The 23,881-nt window shown below is 38.2% G+C and overlaps 1 protein-coding gene across 1 annotated transcript; it reads right to left on the bottom strand.

The window, feature by feature from the left end:
- Positions 1–1,814: 1,814 nt before the first annotated feature.
- LOC138316133 (uncharacterized) lies at positions 1,815–13,051 on the bottom strand. The gene is made up of 3 exons (XM_069257653.1): positions 12,646–13,051; positions 5,337–5,531; positions 1,815–2,576 (listed from the first exon to the last, which is right to left on the bottom strand). Exons 1-3 carry the CDS (start codon positions 13,010–13,012, stop codon positions 1,954–1,956), a joined length of 1,185 nt encoding a protein of 394 aa, XP_069113754.1. The 5' UTR covers positions 13,013–13,051; the 3' UTR covers positions 1,815–1,953.
- Between the last annotated feature and the right edge of the window lie 10,830 nt (positions 13,052–23,881).

The raw sequence follows: 23,881 nt of genomic DNA, 5'->3' as shown, positions 1-23,881 counted from the left end.
CAACTGCCAAAATCAAAGATGGCTGCCTGGCGGCCATCTTGTTTTTCCGATCAGCCTCAAAATCTGTATGGCACAAATATGGACCAAGGGGACCCTCCATGTGAAGTTTGAACAAAATCCCTGCAGCTGCGAGCAGTTTTTAAGAAATAGTGATAACAAGCATTGTTTACGGGCGGACGACGGACCACGGACACAGGGCGATTTGAATAGCCCACCATCTGATGATGGTGGGCTAAAAAAACTATGCCTCATAAATTGATTCCTCCCCCCACCTCTCTGGCATCTATAGAGGTTTGCAAACCCAATTACATACTGTATACATATGTATGGGCCAAGTCACTTTTCCAAGTGCTGATCATGAGAGAATTAAGTTCTAATGTGATCAAATTCGATCAAGGAACATATACAGTATTTTATGAAAATTATATTGTATTCATTTATTGAACTTTTAATTTAAAATTGAAAACCAGATATCATTGTAATCACTTTGAAATACAATGTAGTTTTTAATCTGTATCCATGTAGGCGAGATAGTTAAACAGCAGAAAGAATTAATTTATCATGACTGTATCTATTTTGTGACATTTCACAAATATTGATACAAAAACTAAATATTGAATGAAAGTACAGTACCAGTACACATGATTTGATTTACTGGTATCAACTTCTAATATGAACAATTATATGGATCTCTGAAGAAAGTATAAATAGGGCTTACCATAACAGTCACCTGATATTTGATACAAATTAGTTATGTCATTTACTAGCCAACTGATGTCTTTTGTTAACGAAATAGGAACATACAACTGATAGGTCTACATACAAAGTTTCATTAAGCTTGGTGCATATTTACTCGCATTAGTGTTCACATGGTTCAATAATTATAATTGCAATGGGCAATAAATCCATAAATAAGTTAAAGAGTTGAATCAAGCTGATTTTCGAACTCGTCTGAGATCAGCTTTCCAATATAAGTCTACATACAAGGATTAAATTAAGCTTGGTGCATATTTACTCAATTTATCATGTTCACAAGGTCCAATCATAATTATTAGTTCAAAGGGCAATAACTCCGTCAATTACAGTCGAATCAAGCTGATTTTCGACCTCGTCCAAGTTTCATTTGCTCGGTTCATATTTACTCAAGTTATCGCGTTCACAAGGTTCAATAATCATAATTGCAAAGGGCAATAACTCCGTAAACTACAATCTAATCAGACTGATTTTTGAAATCGTCTGAGATCATTCCAATATTTAGGTCATCTGACCCGAATGTCAACTTTTCATTCAAACGACTTCTTCTCAATAACCGAAAGGCCCAGGGCACGGATATTTGACCTGTAGCATGCTGGGATAAAGGGCTACCAAGTTTGTTCAAATGAATGACCTTGACCTTCATTCAAAGTCACAGGGGTAAAATAGGTTAAAATCTTTAAATGACTTCTTGAGAATAACTAGGACCCCTAAAGACCTGATATTTGGCCTGTTGCATGCTGAGATGAAGGGCTACCAAGTTTGTTCAAATGAATGACCTTGACCTTCATTCAAAGTCACAGGGGTAAAATAGGTTAAAATCTTTAAATGACTTCTTGAGAATAAGTAGGACCCCTAAAGACCTGATATTGGGCCTGTGGCATGCTGGGATGAAGAGCTACCAAGTTTGTTCAAATGAATGACCTTGACCTTCATTCAAGATCACAGGGTTCAAGACGGACAAAAGACTATAGCAATAGGTCACCATGACCTATGATCAGGTGATCTAAAAAATTCTCAAAATTGATAAAATAAGTTATGAATGATCATAAAAACATCCATTAAATTTTACTTTTGTTTAGTCTTTATTTCATCACTTCCAATTTCATCACTTCCAAAATCCTATAAATATCACAGACAATAACTACAATTGAGATGAGAATTTTATTTGAGGTCTGCAAGTTCAGCCCTGGATTGGTCCTAATCAATTTGTATTTCCCTTGTAGTAACAAGTTCAACATGAGTTTCATTTTTAGATGAGTTTTGAAATGCTGTGACTTTCACACCAGCTTTGACATGGTTGTAAGATGAACGAATCAACTCGTCACTACAGAAATTTGCTTGGAAGTTTTTGAGCTCTGGATGTGTTTCTATATTTGTAACGTCTTTTTTCATAAATAGGGTGAAATTCAAATAAAGCCACACCAAAACAGCTGCTTTTGAAAGAGAATGAGTTCCCACAAAATCAACTCCAAATAGTCTCTGAAGTAGAATATCACTTTTACAATCATATGCATAGAACATTATTTTTGAAGGGGTACAACCAAATGTTGGAACTGGAATCCCTGCAAGTAGCTCATTTTTATTTGTTTGAGCGAATCCATTTGTAATTGTTTGAGCCATTATCTGACTGTAAGCTTGGTCTTTTTTCACTTGAACAGATAACTCAATCTTCTGTAGGTACTTTTCATAATCCTTGTCTCTTCCCTCTGGATCGGGTCTCACAATGTCAGGGTCAGGATCCTCAAGGTCTGACCAAACCGCTACAGGTATAGTCTCGTAAACAAACAAGTCAGCGGTTCCATGCCAGGTGTATTCAACTCCTGTTTGAGATAAAAGTTGATATAAAATCACACACTTCTTATAATTACTACAGTTCAATAAAGACCTACATCTTTTCCATTTATAATCAACATGTACAATTTGAACCTTTCTACCTAACATCAAAATTTATTGTTACCATAAAGTAAAGGGATTTTATCAATGGCTTTAAGTACAGCTATTGTAAGTTAAGTAAACTTGTCATCTTATCCTTTACCTCTAAGGTCAACCTTAAAGAATTTGTACAATTTTGGATTTCCATCATCTTACAATCCTTAATGTAATCTGTCAAATATGTATGTGTGGCCCTTACATCAATCTGAAAAGCTCACTAGTTTTCAATGATGAAGTATAAAAACACACAGTTACTTACCCAGACCAGTTGGACCATCCTGAAGTTGTCACTCCAAAACACAGTTACTTACCCAGACCATTCGGACCATCCTGAAGATGTCGCATCTGAAGTAGAACAGAGTTATTTACCCAAAAACCATTCGAACTGTCCTGAAGTTGTCACATCCAAAACAGAGTTACTTACCCAGACCATTCGGACCGTCCTGAAGATGTCACATCATAAACAGAGTTACTTACCAAGACCGTTCGGACTGTCCTGAAGTTGTCACAACCAAAACAGAGTTACTTACCCAGACCATTCAGACCGTCCTGAAGATGTCACATCATAAACAGAGTTACTTACCAAGACCGTTCGGACCATCCTAAAGATGTCGCATCATAAACAGAGTTACTTACCAAGACCGTTTGGACCGTCCTGAAGGTGTCACATCCAACACAGTTACTTACCCAGACCAGTTGGACCGTCCTGAAGTTGTCGCTTCCAAAACAGAGAACTTTACTAACCAGACCATTCGGACCGTCCTGAAGATGTCACATCCAAAACAGAGTTACTTACCCAGACCTGTTGGACCGTCCTGAAGATGTCACATCCAAAACACAATTACTTACCCAGACCTGTTGGGCCGTCCTGAAGTGTTACATCCAAAACACAATTACTTACCCAGACCAGTTGGACCGTTCTGAAGATGTCACATCCAAAACACAGTTACTTACCCAGACCAGTTGGACCGTCCTGAAGTTGTCATATCCAAAACAGAGTTACTTACCCAGACCTGTCGGACCGTCCTGAAAATGTCACATCCAAAACACAGTTACTTACCCAGACCAGCTGGACCGTCCTGAAGTTGTCATATCCAAAACAGAGTTACTTACCCAGACCTGTCGGACCGTCCTGAAAATGTCACATCATAAACACAGTTACTTACCCAGACCAGTTGGACCGTCCTGAAATTGTCATATCCAAAACAGAGTTACTTACCCAGACCTGTCGGACCGACCTGAAGATGTCACATCATAAACAGAGTTACTTACCCAGACCGTTCGGACTGTCCTGAAGTTGTCACAACCAAAACAGAGTTACTTACCCAGACCATTCAGACCGTCCTGAAGATGTCACATCATAAACAGAGTTACTTACCAAGACCGTTCGGACCGTCCTGAAGGTGTCACATCCAACACAAAGTTACTTACCCAGACAGGTTGGACTGTCCTGAAGTTGTCACATCCAAAACAGAATTACTTACCCAAACCATTCGGACTGTCTTGAAGATGTCACATCCAAAACAGAGTTACTTACCAAGACCATTCGGACCACCCTGAAGGTGTCACATCCAAAACACATTTACTAACCCAGACCAGTTAAACCATCCTGAAGTTGTTACATCTAAAACAGAGTTACTTACCTAGACCATTCGGACCGTCATTTACCAAGACAAGTTAAACTGTCCTGATGTTGTCACATCCAAAACACAGTTACTTACCCAGACCAGTTGGACCGTCCAGAAGTTGTCACATCCAAAACACAATTACTTACCCAGACCTGTTAGGCCGTCTTTAAGTGTCACATTCAAAACACAGTTACTTACCCAGACCTGTTGGGCCGTCCTGAAGTTGTTTACCACATCCAACACACAGTTACTTACCCAGACCTGTTGGGCCATCCTGAAGTTGTTTCCCACATCCAAAACACAATTACTTACCCAGACCAGTTAAACCGTCCTTAAGATGTCACATTCAAAACACAGTTACTTACCCAGACCTGTTGGGCCGTCCTGAAGTTGTTCACCACATCCAACACACAGTTACTTACCCAGACCTGTTGGGCCGTCCTGAACGTGTCACATCCAAAACACGGTTACTTACCAAGACCTGTTGGGCTGTCCTGAAGTTGTCACATCCAAAACACATCCCAGACCTGTTGGGCCGTCCTGAAGTTGTTTACCACATCCAAAACACAGTTACTTACCCAGACCTGTTGGGCCGTCCTGAAGTTGTTTACCACATCCAACACAAAGTTACTTACCCAGACCTGTTGGGCTGTCCTGAAGTTGTTTACCACATCCAACACAAAATTACTTACCCAGACCTGTTGGGCCGTCCTGAAGTTGTTTACCACATCCAACACACAATGACTTACCCAGACCAGTTAAACCGTCCTGAAGATGTCACATTCAAAACACAGTTACTTACCCAGACCTGTTGGGCCGTCCTGAAATTGTTTACCACATCCAACACACAATTACTTACCCAGACCAGTTAAACCGTCCTGAAGATGTCACATTCAAAACACAGTTACTTACCCAGACCTGTTGGGCCGTCCTGAAGTGTTACATCCAACACACAGTTACTTACCCAGACCTGTTGGGCCGTCCTGAAGTTGTTACCACATCCAACACACAGTTACTTACCCAGACCTGTTGGGCCGTCCTGAAGTTGTTTACCACATCCACAGCTACAAACATTCCCAAGGTGATCACCTATATAACAGGTTCCTTCACTAAGAGGTCCAAACAGGTGAGTCCCAACCACCTTCACCACATCAGACTGGCAACAACCTGCTGCTCCTAACACTTTCTCAAGACTTTTCTGGTGGATATTGATATCTTAAATAAAGCAAAAACAAGAGGCCAAGGTCCTTAACAGTCATGTCACACAACCTTGACATCATTTATATCTAGGAAAAGAATTAAATACAGGTTTTCAAGATTGTGATTTTTGCATCCATCTTGGATTTGAAATTAAGTTCAACATGTTCTTTCAAAATGATGACAGTGATGACAATTTTCAGATCAACTCAAACAAGAGATCCCAGAGGGATCTTGGCGCCCACCAAAGATTGATCTATGTCTGACAAATGAAAGAGGGATCTTTTTTCTGCTTTTCAAACTTTAAACTATCAAAATCCAAGATGGTGGTCGCAAAATGCAATAGGCAGAACTAGGGTCCTAGGGAACCTACATATGAAATTTGAGAACAATCCCTTCAATACTTTCTGAGAAATAGCGGTAACAAACTTTATCTATCAAAATCCAAGATGGCCACCAGTCGGCCATCTTGTTGACCGATCAGTCCCAAAATGCAATATGCACAACTGGGGTCCTAGGGGAACCTACATATGAAATTTGAGAAAGATCCCTTCAGTGCTTTCTGAGAAATAGCGGTAACAAACTTTAACTATCAAAATCCAAGATGGCTACCTGGCGGCCATCTTGTTGACCGATCAGTCCCAAAATGCAATATGCACTACTAGGGTCCTAGGGGAACATACATATGAAATTTGAGAACAATCCCTACAGTACTTTCTGAGAATTAGCCGTAACAAACTTTAACTATCAAAATCCAAGATGGCGGCTGGTCGGCCATCTTGTTGACCGATCAGTCCCAAAATGCAATATGCACAACTAGGGTCCTAGGGGAACCTACATATGAAATTTGAGAAAGATCCCTTCAGTGCTTTCTGAGAAATAGCCGTAACAAACTTTATCTATCAAAATCCAAGATGGCCACCGGTCGGCCATCTTGTTGACCGATCAGTCCCAAAATGCAATATGCACAACTGGGGTCCTAGGGGAACCTACATATGAAATTTGAGAAAGATCCCTTCAGTGCTTTCTGAGAAATAGCGGTAACAAACTTTAACTATCAAAATCCAAGATGGCTACCTGGCGGCCATCTTGTTGACCGATCAGTCCCAAAATGCAATATGCACAACTGGGGTCCTAGGGGAACCTACATATGAAATTTGAGAAAGATCCCTTCAGTGCTTTCTGAGAAATAGTGGTAACAAACTTTAACTATCAAAATCCAAGATGGCTACCTGGCGGCCATCTTGTTGACCGATCAGTCCCAAAATGCAATATGCACTACTAGGGTCCTAGGGGAACCTACATATGAAATTTGAGAAAGATCCCTTCAGTACTTTCTGAGAAATAGCGGTAACAAACTTTATCTATCAAAATCCAAGATGGCCACCGGTCGGCCATCTTGTTGACCGATCAGTCCCAAAATGCAATATGCACAACTGGGGTCCTAGGGGAACCTACATATGAAATTTGAGAAAGATCCCTTCAGTGCTTTCTGAGAAATAGCGGTAACAAACTTTAACTATCAAAATCCAAGATGGCTACCTGGCGGCCATCTTGTTGACCGATCAGTCCCAAAATGCAATATGCACTACTAGGGTCCTAGGGGAACCTACATATGAAATTTGAGAACAATCCCTTCAGTACTTTCTGAGAATTAGCCGTAACAAACTTTAACTATCAAAATCCAAGATGGCGGCTGGTCGGCCATCTTGTTGACCGATCAGTCCCAAAATGCAATATGCACAACTAGGGTCCTAGGGGAACCTACATATGAAATTTGAGAAAGATCCCTTCAGTACTTTCTGAGAATTAGCCGTAACAAACTTTAACTATCAAAATCCAAGATGGCGGCTGGTTGGCCATCTTGTTGACCGATCAGTCCCAAAATGCAATATGCACAACTAGGGTCCTAGGGGAACCTACATATGAAATTTGAGAAAGATCCCTTCAGTACTTTCTGAGAAATAGCGGTAACAAACTTTAACTATCAAAATCCAAGATGGCTACCTGGCGGCCATCTTGTTGACCGATCAGTCCCAAAATGCAATATGCACTACTAGGGTCCTAGGGGAACCTACATATGAAATTTGAGAACAATCCCTTCAGTACTTTCTGAGAATTAGCCGTAACAAACTTTAACTATCAAAATCCAAGATGGCGGCTGGTCGGCCATCTTGTTGACCGATCAGTCCCAAAATGCAATATGCACAACTAGGGTCCTAGGGGAACCTACATATGAAATTTGAGAAAGATCCCTTCAGTGCTTTCTGAGAAATAGCGGTAACAAACTTTATCTAAAAATCCAAGATGGCCACCGGTCGGCCATCTTGTTGACCGATCAGTCCCAAAATGCAATATGCACAACTGGGGTCCTAGGGGAACCTACATATGAAATTTGAGAAAGATCCCTTCAGTGCTTTCTGAGAAATAGCGGTAACAAACTTTAACTATCAAAATCCAAGATGGCTACCTGGCGGCCATCTTGTTGACCGATCAGTCCCAAAATGCAATATGCACAACTGGGGTCCTAGGGGAACCTACATATGAAATTTGAGAAAGATCCCTTCAGTGCTTTCTGAGAAATAGCGGTAACAAACTTTAACTATCAAAATCCAAGATGGCTACCTGGCGGCCATCTTGTTGACCGATCAGTCCCAAAATGCAATATGCACTACTAGGGTCCTAGGGGAACCTACATATGAAATTTGAGAAAGATCCCTTCTGTACTTTCTGAGAAATAGCGGTAACAAACTTTATCTATCAAAATCCAAGATGGCCACCGGTCGGCCATCTTGTTGACCGATCAGTCCCAAAATGCAATATGCACAACTGGGGTCCTAGGGGAACCTACATATGAAATTTGAGAAAGATCCCTTCAGTGCTTTCTGAGAAATAGCGGTAACAAACTTTAACTATCAAAATCCAAGATGGCTACCTGGCGGCCATCTTGTTGACCGATCAGTCCCAAAATGCAATATGCACAACTGGGGTCCTAGGGGAACCTACATATGAAATTTGAGAAAGATCCCTTCAGTGCTTTCTGAGAAATAGCGGTAACAAACTTTAACTATCAAAATCCAAGATGGCTACCTGGCGGCCATCTTGTTGACCGATCAGTCCCAAAATGCAATATGCACTACTAGGGTCCTAGGGGAACCTACATATGAAATTTGAGAACAATCCCTTCAGTACTTTCTGAGAATTAGCCGTAACAAACTTTAACTATCAAAATCCAAGATGGCGGCTGGTCGGCCATCTTGTTGACCGATCAGTCCCAAAATGCAATATGCACAACTAGGGTCCTAGGGGAACCTACATATGAAATTTGAGAAAGATCCCTTCAGTGCTTTCTGAGAAATAGCCGTAACAAACTTTATCAAAATCCAAGATGGCCACCGGTCGGCCATCTTGTTGACCGATCAGTCCCAAAATGCAATATGCACAACTGGGGTCCTAGGGGAACCTACATATGAAATTTGAGAAAGATCCCTTCAGTGCTTTCTGAGAAATAGCGGTAACAAACTTTAACTATCAAAATCCAAGATGGCTACCTGGCGGCCATCTTGTTGACCGATCAGTCCAAAAATGCAATATGCACAACTGGGGTCCTAGGGGAACCTACATATGAAATTTGAGAAAGATCCCTTCAGTGCTTTCTGAGAAATAGCGGTAACAAACTTTAACTATCAAAATCCAAGATGGCTACCTGGCGGCCATCTTGTTGACCGATCAGTCCCAAAATGCAATATGCACTACTAGGGTCCTAGGGGAACCTACATACGAAAAATTTGAGAAAGATCCCTTTAGTACTTTCTGAGAAATAGCGGTAACAAACTTTAACTATCAAAATCCAAGATGGCCACCGGTCGGCCATCTTGTTGACCGATCAGTCCCAAAATGCAATATGCACAACTGGGGTCCTAGGGGAACCTACATATGAAATTTGAGAAAGATCCCTTCAGTGCTTTCTGAGAAATAGCGGTAACAAACTTTAACTATCAAAATCCAAGATGGCTACCTGGCGGCCATCTTGTTGACCGATCAGTCCCAAAATGCAATATGCACAACTGGGGTCCTAGGGGAACCTACATATGAAATTTGAGAAAGATCCCTTCAGTGCTTTCTGAGAAATAGCGGTAACAAACTTTAACTATCAAAATCCAAGATGGCTACCTGGCGGCCATCTTGTTGACCGATCAGTCCCAAAATGCAATATGCACTACTAGGGTCCTAGGGGAACCTACATATGAAATTTGAGAACAATCCCTTCAGTACTTTCTGAGAATTAGCCGTAACAAACTTTAACTATCAAAATCCAAGATGGCGGCTGGTCGGCCATCTTGTTGACCGATCAGTCCCAAAATGCAATATGCACAACTAGGGTCCTAGGGGAACCTACATATGAAATTTGAGAAAGATCCCTTCAGTACTTTCTGAGAATTAGCAGTAACAAACTTTAACTATCAAAATCCAAGATGGCGGCTGGTCGGCCATCTTGTTGACCGATCAGTCCCAAAATGCAATATGCACAACTAGGGTCCTAGGGGAACCTACATATGAAATTTGAGAAAGATCCCTTTAGTACTTTCTGAGAAATAGCGGTAACAAACTTTAACTATCAAAATCCAAGATGGCTGCCTGGCGGCCATCTTGTAGACCGATCAGTCCCAAAATACAATATGCACAACTAGGGTCCTAGGGGAACCTACATATGAAATTTGAGAAAGATCCCTTTAGTACTTTCTGAGAAATAGCGGTAACAAGAATTGTTAACGGACGGACGGAAGGACGAACGGACCACGGACGAAAGGCGATTTGAATAGCCCACCATCTGATGATGGTGGGCTAAAAATAACAACACTTGTCATGATAATTTCAGGCAAGTTAGTTAAATCGCATTGAAAGAATTGGCAAGAAAATGTGCTTTCAAGATGGTGGTCATGGCGGACATCTTGAATTTCTGATCAACTTGAAAAATAACAACATTTAAATAGTCGGGACCATAATCAGGATCATTTCAAGTAGGTTGCAGCTAAACTGCACTGGTAGAATTTCGGAAGAAGTTTAAAATGTGTTTTCAAGATGGTGGTAGTGGTAGCCATCCTGGATTTTGGATCAACCCGAAAAAATGACAACTGTGAATCAGGACCATGTCAGGATCATTTAAGGCAAGTTTCAGCAAAATCGCACTGATAGAACTTGATAAGAGGTTAAATGTGTTTTCAAGATGGCAGGTCATGGTGGCCAACTTGGATTTCCGCAAATTTGGGAACCAGGAATCGAACCTGGGTCCATGGTGTGAGAAAATATGGCTCTACCGAAAAGAAGCATGCTCGGTCAGCTGGGTGATAAAGACGTACCGTATTTACATTACTGTAACACTTGCATGTAGGTCGATCATCGGTGACCAAATAGCTCGGCGGTAGAGCCTTCGGCTAGTGTTTGGTGGTCCCTGGTTTGAATCCCTGTCTTGTCCCTATATTTTCTCCTCTCCTGTTACACATGTTGCAGGTTTTAATGGTAAATTATAGTGATATGGTTGCTTTCTAGCTTCGCGCTCAAGGGAATTTTCTTTAAGCTCAGTTGGTAGAGTGGTGGACCAGTAAGTCCTGGGTCGCAGGCTTGAGCCCGGCTGGTGGCACGGTACGTACTCTCGCCCTGTTACATTTGGCACCGTAGACCACTCCAAGTGAAAACTATACGAGATTGAGAGCCTTTGTTAGAGTTAGAGCCTGTGTTGGTCTGTGTTTGGGGGCGAACAGGTTATTTTTGAAAGAGGGAAGTAGTGTACTGTAGCAGGTTTTAATTGTAAATTGTAATATAGTCGACTTCTACCTTCGCACTAGGGTGAATTTCCCTTTAGCTCAGTTGGTAGAGCGGTGGACCAGTTACTCCCATAACATGAGAGTCGACTGGTCAGCCGTTTTTTTATTGGACGTTATTTTGCTGACTGTAGACTCTCATTTCCAAAGGCCTATTTCTTTGATGCAGCTTCCGACGTCAGATGAAGGCGGAAGGAAAAGTGCAATAATATCAATATTTCTTGCTCTAACAGTGATAACATTGATGTGTACTTACAGTTTAGGTATTAATTATCCCATTTATCTAGGAAACCCATAATTTCTGGCCTCATAAAATAGTATTTTAGCGGATTAGATATGATGAATCCCTTCCGTAACATTTTGACCTAGTTTTAAATATGGCGGCTGGTTACTACAAAAAACGGAACGTGAATTCAAGCGGGCAGAATGCAAGTAAAAGTAAAGGCAGATCAAGCGTTTTGGGGACTTTGCAATTCGTTTTTTCTATTTACCGGGCGGATCGCTTTCATCATGAAGTTTTGTCTGGGTCATGAAAGTTTACGTTAGGAGATGTAAATATTTGTTTTAGATGGATTTTACGGCTGATTTTGTCAAAAAAAATGTTGATTTATGAAAAAGAGGTAGGTATTTGACATTGATGACGATTTAAATATGATTTAAACGTTTTATATTGTTACAATCCAAACTTTGAAAATGTTACCCTCAGCGTCGGGTAAATGGCCAATCGGAAGTTAGAGGTTAGACACGACGTAATGTTCCAAAAGTGTCTCGTCGTGCTATACCTCTAACATTGTTGGAGTATACTGGTCCATAAATATTGATATTATTGCACTTTTCCTTCCGCCTTCATCTGACGTCGGAAGCTGCATCAAAGAAATAGGCCTTCGGAAATGAGAGTCGACAGTCAGCAACATAACGTCCGATAAAAAAACGGCTGACCAGTCGACTCTCATGTTATGGGAGTAGGACCAGTATAATATAAGTCCGGGGTGTCGGCACACTACTCTCGCCTACTCCTACACATGTACATTGTATGCATGCGCAGGTGAGGTTTTCTTCCACCCTAATCACATTGGTTGGATAGTATCTCGTCGTGTTAACCTCTGACATTGTTGGAGTATACTCTCGCCCTGTTACGTATACGTGCACATATATTAAAATTCCAGTCTTTTGATCCACACATATTTCTTCACAGATATCCGACTTAATCTCTGAAGCCTATATTGAAGCAGATTAGTACCTGAAACAAACTCTAAGACTGCATGAAATGCAAAAAAATATTTACTGAAAGGCATACTGTATTATCTTACCTTTCAGATAACGTTGTAAGCATGCATAAGCTTTAATCTCCTCAACAGTTAATAATTTAGGTCGTTTAGTAGACGGAGTATCTTCAATATCTCCATCCTCTCGCTGCTTTTCTTGAATTAGCACAGCAAGCTTAGGAATGTCCCAAATATGTTGAAAATATAACCCGTTAGCTTTCTCACCACACGGGGAGAGTTTTGGAAATGTACTCAATTTCTTTTGGGTTGTCACGAACGCATTTGAGAAGTGACACCCACCAAAACTATTGCACGACAATACTTGTAGGGTCATCATTTCTTGAATATTTTTCTTTTCTTCGATGACATTTTTCAAGACTTCCGACGCTTCTAATTCACTCGTCGTCGCCATTATTGAGAACCTAAAAAGGCTGTCAATCAAACAGACCAAACGAACACCATACAAGTACTCTCAACAATTTATCGAGTGTATGAGCCTGATGCAATGTAAAACATAAGTGCGCTCGAGTACGAAATACGATTGTACCACGTGTTGAATACACAATATATATATATTTTTTATCGTTTCATTTTTTATTGATTTTCATAACATATACAGTACAATTACACCGAACAAAACTAAACTTTACACTACAATACACACATAATATACATTATAATGATTGCATACATGTAAATATGTATGGCAAGCCAAGTTACTTTTTATTCTTTTATTCCGAGATTTCCGATATCAGAAATTCATTTCCGATATCGGAATAAGAATTCTCGATATCAGAAATTCAATTCCGATATCGTAAATTCTAATTCCGATATCGGAAATTCTAATTCTGATATCGGAATTAGAACAAAAATTCTTGATATCAAAAATTCTAATTCTGATATCGGAAATTCTAATTCCGATATCGAAAATTCTATTTCCGATATCGGGAATTAAAAAACAATTTCCGATATGGGAAATTCAATTCCCGATATCGGAAATTTCTCTACTCATTATTTGCATTGCAGATTATACTTCATTTCCGATATCGGTATTGAATTCTCGATATCGGAAATTGAAATACCGATATCGGAAATAGAATTACCAATATCAGAATTTGTTTTCGTATTTCCGATAGGCCTATGGAAATTAGAATTTCCGATATCGAAATTAGAATTTCTGATATCGGAATTAGAATTTCCGATATCAAAAATTAATATGAATTCCCAATATCGGAAATTGAATTCCCGATATCGGAAATTAGAATTTCTGATATCGGAAATTAGAATTCCCGATATCGGAAATTAGAATTCCCGATATCGGAAATTGGAATAAAAAGTAACTTGGCTTGCCATAAATATGTGCATCACTCTTGACTATACTGAGTGTATATAATTACCCTTGAATCAAGATGACTGGCTCAACTATAATTCAACACACATGTATAGAAAAGTCGACAAGCAATATGCATGCAACATGTGCAACACAGGACCAATATCCATCTAGGTTATGCATATCAAAAATGATTTAAGATTGTTCTCCCTTTTCAAATAAGGATGATGCCATCCATTCACTTCGTGATTTATTTCGAAACTTTTTCAATCTCATAGTAGAGACTTTTATCATAAACATATATACATGAAGATTAGAAACTCCTTCTTTGTCTTTGTTGGCTCCGGTTTATAGGCATTTCCCCTTGGCTAACTACTTTTAAATGCATATCGGATATTTTTGCATTAACACAAATTTTAAACATTATATCATGGTTTGATGTGATCAATTTTCCCAATTGATGTTATATAATATGATTTTTTAAAGCATGAAAAAAGTAATTTTACCTGGTTTTTTGAAAATCAGACATTCAAATTGACAAAACCGGAAGTGCATTTTGTTTTATTTATATATAATTTTAAAAAAAATCTTTCCAAAACCGTACCCAAACCGTCTGAAAATTACTGAACTTTTATAACATATAACGTTAACAGGTTTCCACAACACGCTTTCCAACTCGACATATTTTGTTTGCATTGCTACGTTGATCTTCGAAATGCTCACACTTTCCCGTAACTGATATGACAACAATAGAAGTCTATCGGTTCCACTCGCCAAAATATTTAATGTGTCTTTAACTTCATCATCCTTACTAGGGAGTCGAAAGTGGGCAATATCACTGCAATTTTCAATAAAGTCAGGCGCAAACTACCAAACAACTATAGACCAATAAGTCTTACTTAGCATTCTATGTAAGAAATTGGAGACCCTAGACCGAGAAGCCATCGTTAAGCATTTTGAAGATAACATTTTTTCAGCAACAACCAGTTTGGATTCATCTCTGAAAAATCTACTTCTCTGCAGCTATCACATCTAATGGTGTCATTGTCCAAAATCCTTGATCGGGGTGGAAACATAGCAATAGACACAGTCCCACACAAAGATTATTAGCAAAAATCAGAAGCTGTGGGATAAACGGCCAACTCCTAGGCTGGATATGTTCATTCCTATCAGACAGTGAGTATGCATTAACAGGGGCATTTTCTAAAAGTGCTTATTTGAAAGAAAAAAGGGTCCTCCTGCATATTTTCGTACTTCATTCTAGAAAATTTTCCGCTGCGCGGCGCATTTCTTAAAACTAATAGTAAAAATTCAATACACATGAACTAGACTAAAAATGTCCATCAATGGATTCTATGTACTATTTAAAAAAAAATGTCTCTTCAAAGATAAATTTGTTTATATGTCTTAGCGAGACAATTAATTCATTTTTTTATGTTACACAACAATGTGCCGATGGAGTGAAGCCGGTATATTCAGATCGAGTAGGGTTGCATAATGTTATGACGACACAATTATCATTTCTAAATGCAGGTAGCTTTTAAATCGAAAATTACCATGTTAAGAACGCTTTATAGTCATTAAAATACATAGTAAAACTCATCTCAGCCATTCTAAATCGTATTTTTCCCCGGGGAGACCCCCGGACCCCCTAACACCAAATTCTCGCGCTTTCGGGCGCTTGCAAATTTATCAAAACTCATTTCAGCTATTCTAAATCGTAATATTTTCCCGGGGCGACCCCCGGACTTTTTCGATTCAAACATATTTTTTATTGTCAAAAATACAATAATGGATTAGGCACAAGTTATCACAACTTAATAATGCCTTCTCCATAATACATGTATATACAATACTTTGACAGCATACAATCATATAATTATGTATATATACAGAAAATATTGAAGAAGAAATAGAAAAAAATCAAAATGAGTTTGTTGTTACAGACTTGACCTAAAATCTAGCACTATCTTTAATAAAGGTTTGTACCCATTGAAATATCATTTGGTTTTCCATATTGGACAAGTGTGGAGCACCATAAAGCAAAATATTAATTGAAATATTACCATATTGTGAAACATTACGGAATAAAACATCCCTTTGCCTAGTATAAAGACTACATTCAAAAAAATAATGAGTTGCATTTTCACATTGATTACCACAAGCGCATGATGGGTCGTTAATTATATTTACTCTGTACAAATCATAGTTCAGACTGCTACACGAATGTCGCAATCTTGTATGTAAAATATTAAACGGGTAAAGAATTTACATCAGATTGTATCAATGTTTTGAAGGTACGAACGGATGGCTGCTCTCTGACATTGCTAGGCAAATAATTCCATAATCTAATAGAAGATGGCAAGAAAGATTCAAGTGAACATGACAAACGAACTTTCGGAATAACATAGTTTTCTCTATTTCTCATGTTGTAGGCGGATCGCTCTCCAACTTTAGGAGGAAGGATATTGGTCAGATAAGATGGGGTTAGGTTATTATGGAGTTTATACATTAGAATAAGTTTTTTATTTTTTCTTCTTTTTACTAGAGGTACAAGATTAGTTTCGAAATAGAGTGAGTCTTTACTTGAGAAGGATGGCATACCCGTTATGATTCTTGCCGCCTCAAGCTGCACTTGTTCGAGTTTGTTAACATCTCCCAGAGAGCAACCATCCCATACTTCGCACGCATATTCCAACACAGGCAACACAAATGCTTTATATATCCTTAATAAAGTTTTCCTATTGAGTAAAAATTTTAACTTACGTAATGCCGAAAGTTTTTTCATACACGATTTTTGAATTTCTGAAATGTGTAACGACCACTTAGCATCTGCACTAAATGTCACACCTAAGTGCCTATGACTGTCAACGCATCTTAAAATTTCATCACCAAAAGAAAGTTGCAAGGGATGCAGGTTTTCAGAGTTGGATACTAGTAAAACGTCCGTTTTTTGAGGATTAAATTTAGTGAGCCAATCTAGAGACCATCTGTTTAATCTATCTAAATCTCTATTAAGATTTAATTCAATATCGTGAACAGAGGATGAAGAATACATCAAAGAAGTGTCATCAGCAAATAGACGTGATACACTATCTAAATTGTCAACTATATCATTAATATATATTAAAAACAAAAGAGGCCCTAACACACTTCCTTGTGGGACTCCAGCATTGGTGCAACCTGTGCTGGAATATTCGTTTTTAACAATTACCTGCTGTTGTCTACCTGATATATAACTTTTCATCCAATTAAGCAAATTACCTTTTATGCCATACGCATTCAATTTAAATAACAGACCCTTATGCCATACTCGATCAAATGCCTTGGAGATATCACAAAATATAAGACAGGCATGTTTCTTTTGTTCAAGTGAACAACATATAGTATTATACATTTCTATTAATTGATGAACCGTTGAATGGTTCATCATAAAACCAGACTGTTTTTCATAAAACAATGAATTTTCAAAAAAGAAATTGTAAATGTTTGAACATAACTCTTTCAAAAACTTTACCTAGACAAGATAGCAACGTTATAGGTCTATAATTGGATACCAAATGCCTATCCCCTTTTTTGAATAGGGGTAGAACAATACCTTTTTTTCCAAGTTTCTGGAAAAATATTAAGATTTAATGACATATTAAATAGAAGAGCCAATGGCTTACACACAGTATTTGCAGTATATTTTAACATATGGTGACTAATATTATCATGACCAGATGCTTTACCTAATTTAAGAATTTTTAAAATATCACAAATTTCATTACTGGTTACCACAACAGATTCAAGCACAGATTCTGTACGAGATTCAAAAATAGGCAGAGGTTTATTTCTGTCATCTATCGTGGAAATAGAACAAAAGTATTTATTGAGAATGTTTGCCTTTTCAGAATCACCTATTTCTACATTTCCCGTATCATCGTTTAATAAAGGTGGTATAGCTTCTTTGTTGTTCGACTGTTTAAAAATTTTCCTTACCAATCTCCAATATGCTTTAGGATCACTAGTATTAAGATTATCAATAACATCGCCCACATTTTCATAAAAAACTTCTCTAGCATATTTTTTCATGTTATTGACTTTATTACGTTGTCTTTTAAACTTATCGATGTTGGATGCGGACTTAACTCGTTTAACTGCATTGTGTAGCCTATCTCGCAATCGGATGGCTTTCCGCAGATCAGAATTCATCCATAATTTATCATGTGGTCGTATATATACTTTTTTCCTTGGTATACATTCTTTAGCAAATAACAAAAACTGTTCGGTAAATTTAACGCTCGCAATATCAATTGACGTGTAATTAGAAAAATATGTTTCCCAGTCAAAAGAATTTATTAATATATTTAATTTTTCAAAATTTGCATGTTTGTATGACCAAACTTCACGAATATAGGTTCGTGAAAGGCTAATAGGCGTAGATAAAAATACGACACATGCGTCATGGTCGCTGATATCACGATCAACTGAAATTACATGTGAATCTATACATTTCGAAATATCACTTAACAAAATAGGATCGAGTAAACTGTGTCTTGTGGCCCCATACCTGGTCGGTTCATTTATAACATTGCTTAAGTCAAGCTCCGGACCCCCCAAACACCAAACTCTCGCGCTTTTGGGCGCTCGCAAAATCATCAAAATACATTGTAAAACTCATCCCAGCCATTCTAAATTACAATATTTTTCCCGGGGGAAATATTGTACTTTAGAATGGCTGGGATGATCCCTAAAACACCAAAATCTCCCGCCTTCGACGTTCACACGCTAATTTGGCCAATTTGCGTATTCATTAATTTCCTTTTAGCGACGCAACTGTCAATAAATGTGTACAAGGAGTAAATTTAATGATATATGAAAATGTAAATAAAGCATATATATGGTTGGGAGTTGAATTAATCCCCTTCTGTAGGTGCGGCGGGGGGGGGGGGGGTAAAAATATTGAGGACCTTTGCCCCCCACCCCATCCTCCCACCCGCATTACGTTTCATCTTCCTACGCTACTGATTAATGGACATCATTCGAACTGGAGAACAGTCAGTAGCGGCATCCCTCAAGGTACGTCCACGACGAGGCACTTTTGAAATCAAAATCAGTCCCTCATAAACAAAACTTAAAACTCATTTAAACGCACAAAAATTTCAAGTCCCACCATATTATCTTATCGGCATTAAATTGGGTCAGATTCACCATGCGAGACTGAGGATGGAGTGCAGTTCACTTAAATATTATTTGTTCCGTAGGAATCTAATAAACAGTCCGCTTTGCTCCTACTGTCAAGTTGATGAAAATAACGAACATTTTTTATTACATTGTAGACTTTTTTCCGATCTTCGTAATCGTTCCTTTGCTGTCATAAATCATCCTATTACAACAGAACTATTACTTTTTGGCACCAATGATTTAACTATTGATGAAAATTCTTCGATTTTTACATGTGTCCAACAATTCATTATCAGTTCCAAGAGATTCGATTGATTCTATGATTCATTTCTGTAGTTATCGTTTCACAGTTGTATATATTTAAAGTGTACAATGGCATTGGCAATCTCTCTTCTTCTCTTCCCCTTTTCATCTCTTCATTTCCTAATACCTATATTTCATATTCATTCTCCCACTTAATTACCGTACAGAACTAATGAGTCAAAAATGGAGACGGATTAATATAAGTGTAAAACACTTGTTTCTGAATCCATTTCATGTTATATCTATTTGATTGTTTTTGTATTGTATGACTTATAATGAATGAATAAAATAAAGTTTACATTAAGGTACGTCCTGGGTCCTATCTTGTTCGTCATATATATTAACGACCTTCCGGTTGTTGTGAACAACTCAATAACTACCTGTTTGCAGACGATAGCAAGATTTCCGAGGAGATCACATGTGCAGCTGATATAACGAAAATGCAAAAAAACCTAACCCCACTCCAAGAATGGTCGGACAAATGGCTCCTAAGATTCCATCCAGACAAATGTATTGTATTGACATTGGGTAAATTATCACAAGGAAAATTTTGTGATAAAAAGCGTAGTGCTAAAATTGACTTTGAACTGTTCAAAATACGTTTACTCATAAGACTCTTTGTTAAATATATTTCTTAAGACATGACATCACAATAGCTAGTATTCCTATCGTTAATATTATCAATGTATATGATTAGAGTCCGGAAGTCCAGCTTTACTGTACATGTCAACATTGATCAATTCTTTGTCGTATAGGTATAACAACTCAGCTAACCTGTCCATTATATTACGTAACAGGATTATCATATTAGTCCACTGGTCATCTTCAGATTGCCTCAGTCTAATTTAACACCTATAGATAAGCGACATCTGTCAATCACAATTCTAGAATTTCATTGTCTGTATATGTATTTAACCATGCTATGTTTTATTTCATGTTAGTTAGGTCCCAGACTTTGTACGGAACACATCGGGTACAGTCTGGATACTCCAGAATAGCCCTCCGTCAAGTCAAACGTATCGTTATTAAATTTTAAAGTTAAACTTCAACATTTTCTTACGTCATCATTTCAATTTGACAAAACGTGCGGAAGTTTATGATGTTAATTATACTAACATACGGAAACTTCCGCACGTTTTGTCACGATGTAAAGATGACGAAAGAAAATGTTGAAGTTGAACTTTGGAATTTAATGATGATAACTTTGACTTGACGGATGGCTATTCTGGAGTGTCCAGAATATAGCCGTTGTGTTCCGTACAAAGTCGGAGACCTAACTGACTTACAAATAAAATATTTCATGCTTAAATAATGTACATACAATAAAATTACAGAATTATGATTGACAGATATCGCTCATTGGCAGATTAATCAGCCGTGGTCAGTGTCCTTTAGGCAATTAGGATGGCCGTGACATTAATCCGGTTACGTAATAGAATGGAACTTAAAATCTTTCAGAAAAGGAATCAAAGTAAATTGCCAGAGGATATACACAGTTATCACACATATGGGGTTTTATCTCAAATGTCACAAACGTAAATATGATCAAGAATATAACCTTAGGAATGTCAAATTACACACAATAGTATTAACTGATAATTGATGTTAAAATTTAGCAACTATTAACGCAAGTTCAAAGCACTTTAAAATTTATCACAAAATTCTTTGTGATAACTTCCTTCCGCTCCGGGAAAGACGCGTCCCGCGTCTTAATTAAACTGTCCTCTGTTTTGATGGAGTCTATTCGCTCGGTTTTCATAGGAAATGTGTGGTCGCTGGCGTCGTGAATTATTTTGTGGTTGGTTTGGTGGTCCGGGAAAAGTATTCGGTCTGGTAGTATTTGGAGCGCTGTAGTAACTAAGTTGTCTTTGGAGGCTTGTGATTATGTTTTGTTTCTGTTTTAATTCCTCGTCCTTCTCCGAAATTTTGAACTTTAAATTCGCAATCTGCCGTTGTGTCTGTTCTTTTTGTTTCGCGGTTGTTTGTAATGTACTGATTCTTTCGTCTTTGCTTTTCATAATTTTCTTTCTGTTGTCCAATGCTTTTTCTAGTTCCTTAATTTGAGACACATAATTGGTTATATTCACATTTTTGGCGCGTGCACATTCCTCTTCTAGAATTTCGTTTGATCTTTGTATTTGCACACTTTTCTGATATTTTGGAGATGGTAATTTTGGTGCGAACAAGTTTTGACTGTAATGAAATTATCTGGTTGTTGTAGTTAGAGTCTTTCTGGAAATCGTTTTGAAGTTCACTATTTTCAATGTCACTGAATGGAAAAATACACAATACCTTTTTGGTTTCTCGGAATTTCCTGAGACGTTCAGAATCTCGCCGCCGTTTAGATGTTGACTTGGCCTTTTTCTTTGGTGCAGTGCGAATAACGGACTTACTGTCCGAAGAGTTTTTCGGGACAGGAACAGGATGGATAGGCAGTTGTCGCTGACTGGTCCAGGGATAATATCCTGTTGTACCAACATTTGTAGTACAATGTCCGGTTCGATTAAAACACATTCTCGAAAAGTGGCCAATGTTTCCACATTGGAAACAGTAACATCCGTTTGCTGGACAACACATCGGATGGTTTGGGGCGAAGTGGCCTCCACATCTATAGCATAATGCCATCCTGAATGGTTACAGTCAAAACGTTACCCTGGTTAACTCCAAAGTATGGCGAACACAGTCTTGGTTAAAATCCAGTCCGTGTGATTCCGAATAGAGTTGGTCCTTCTTTGAGTCACTCGCGGGAAATACTTGCTTGGCAGTTGAGGTTGGGTACTACCCGGATTATCTCCACCAATTAACATACGGAAACTTCCGTACGTTTTGTCAAGAAGTAAAGATGACGAAAGAAAATGTTGAAGTTAAACTTTGGAATTTAATGATGATAACTTTGACTTGACGGATGGCTATTCTGGAGTGTCCAGAATATAGCCGTTGTGTTCCGTACAAAGTCGGAGACCTAACTGACTTACAAATAAAATATTTCATGCTTAAATAATGTACATACAATAAAATTACAGAATTATGATTGACAGATATCGCTCATTGGCAGATTAATCAGCCGTGGTCAGTGTCCTTTAGGCAATTAGGATGGCCGTGACATTAATCCGGTTACGTAATAGAATGGAACTTAAAATCTTTCAGAAAAGGAATCAAAGTAAATTGCCAGAGGATATACACAGTTATCACACATATGGGGTTTTATCTCAAATGTCACAAACGTAAATATGATCAAGAATATAACCTTAGGAATGTCAAATTACACACAATAGTATTAACTGATAATTGATGTTAAAATTTAGCAACTATTAACGCAAGTTCAAAGCACTTTAAAATTTATCACAAAATTCTTTGTGATAAAATCATCAGATGATAACAACAAATACCAGCTCAATGAAGTGGAACTCCAAACTTACTTTTGATCAACACATCCAGACCAAGGTTAACAAGGCAAACAGCATTACTGGCCTTATTAGAAGAACTTTCACTCATTTGGACGAGGAGAACTTCTTAATATTATACATTTATATGACCTTAGTGAGACCCCATCTAGAATATAGAAATACAATCGGACACCTTCATAAAGTGGAACACATAACAGCGATCGAGAACGTTCAACGAAGAGCTACAAAATTGATCCCAACTACTAAGGATCTTCCATATTCAGATAGACTGATTTGTGCCATCTCGTCTTTTCGCCCCGTAAAGACGAAAATTAACCATTTCTGTATTTCGTGGTTTCGAATCGAAAAGACGAAAATAAAACACGAAATTGATGCACGCTAATTAGCGCTTTTAATTATGTCTTGAAAATTCTCATCATTTCGTCTTTCCGAGGCGAAAAGACGAGAATTAAGAAACCTTAAATTTCGTCTTTTCGCCCGAAACAAGGCGAAATTTAACATTTGTTAATTTTCGTCTTTTCGGGGCGAAAAAACGAAAAGACGAGAATTAAGATAGAAGTCTATGTAATTTTCGTCTTTTCGGGGCGAAAAGATGAAATGGTATATAAATCAGCCACCGTAGAAAATATTGTTTTAGTTCCCGCATTGTAGCTATCTCCATGGAATAATCTACCACCCGAGTCGTTAACTAGCAACTTTCGAGGCACGTCTCGGCAGATTCTGGAAAACGGTCGTCTAACAATTGGCACAATACAACTTTCAAAGAAAATGGTGGCAAACACAAAGAACTCTTTTAATAGAAGTTCAGGTTCTGGTATATTTGATGAATTAGACCATGAATGAAGGTCCCTTGGTTCCCACCATTGTTACAAGTCCAATATCCAGTCTCTATGGCTCTAACTTATTTACAAGAAGTTGTTTACATATGTTAGCCTATTTGACCCATGTGACATTGAATGAAGGTCAAGGTCATTCACTTGAACAAACTTGGTTGCTCTTCATCCCAGTATGTCACATGCCCAATATCAGTATTCACCTGGGCCTTCTGGTTCTTGAGAAGTCGTTAAAAGATTTT

This window comes from Argopecten irradians, chromosome 2 (genome assembly GCF_041381155.1).
Source record: "Argopecten irradians isolate NY chromosome 2, Ai_NY, whole genome shotgun sequence".
Classification (NCBI taxonomy): Eukaryota; Metazoa; Mollusca; class Bivalvia; order Pectinida; family Pectinidae; genus Argopecten; species Argopecten irradians.
Note: the sequence above shows the minus strand (reverse complement) of the source record. Positions and strands in the feature narration are given on the sequence as shown.

Bases quoted from the DNA above. Each gene is read 5' to 3' on its own strand.
- LOC138316133 (XM_069257653.1), bottom strand. From the start codon at position 13,012: ATGGCGACGACGAGTGAATTAGAAGCGTCGGAAGTCTTGAAAAATGTC. The intron at 5,532-12,645 runs GTAAGATAATAC...GCTTTATTTAAG, and splicing joins CTTACAACGTTATCTGAAAG to ATATCAATATCCACCAGAAA. The intron at 2,577-5,336 runs GTAAGTAACTGT...TATCTCAAACAG, and splicing joins GGACGGCCCAACAGGTCTGG to GAGTTGAATACACCTGGCAT.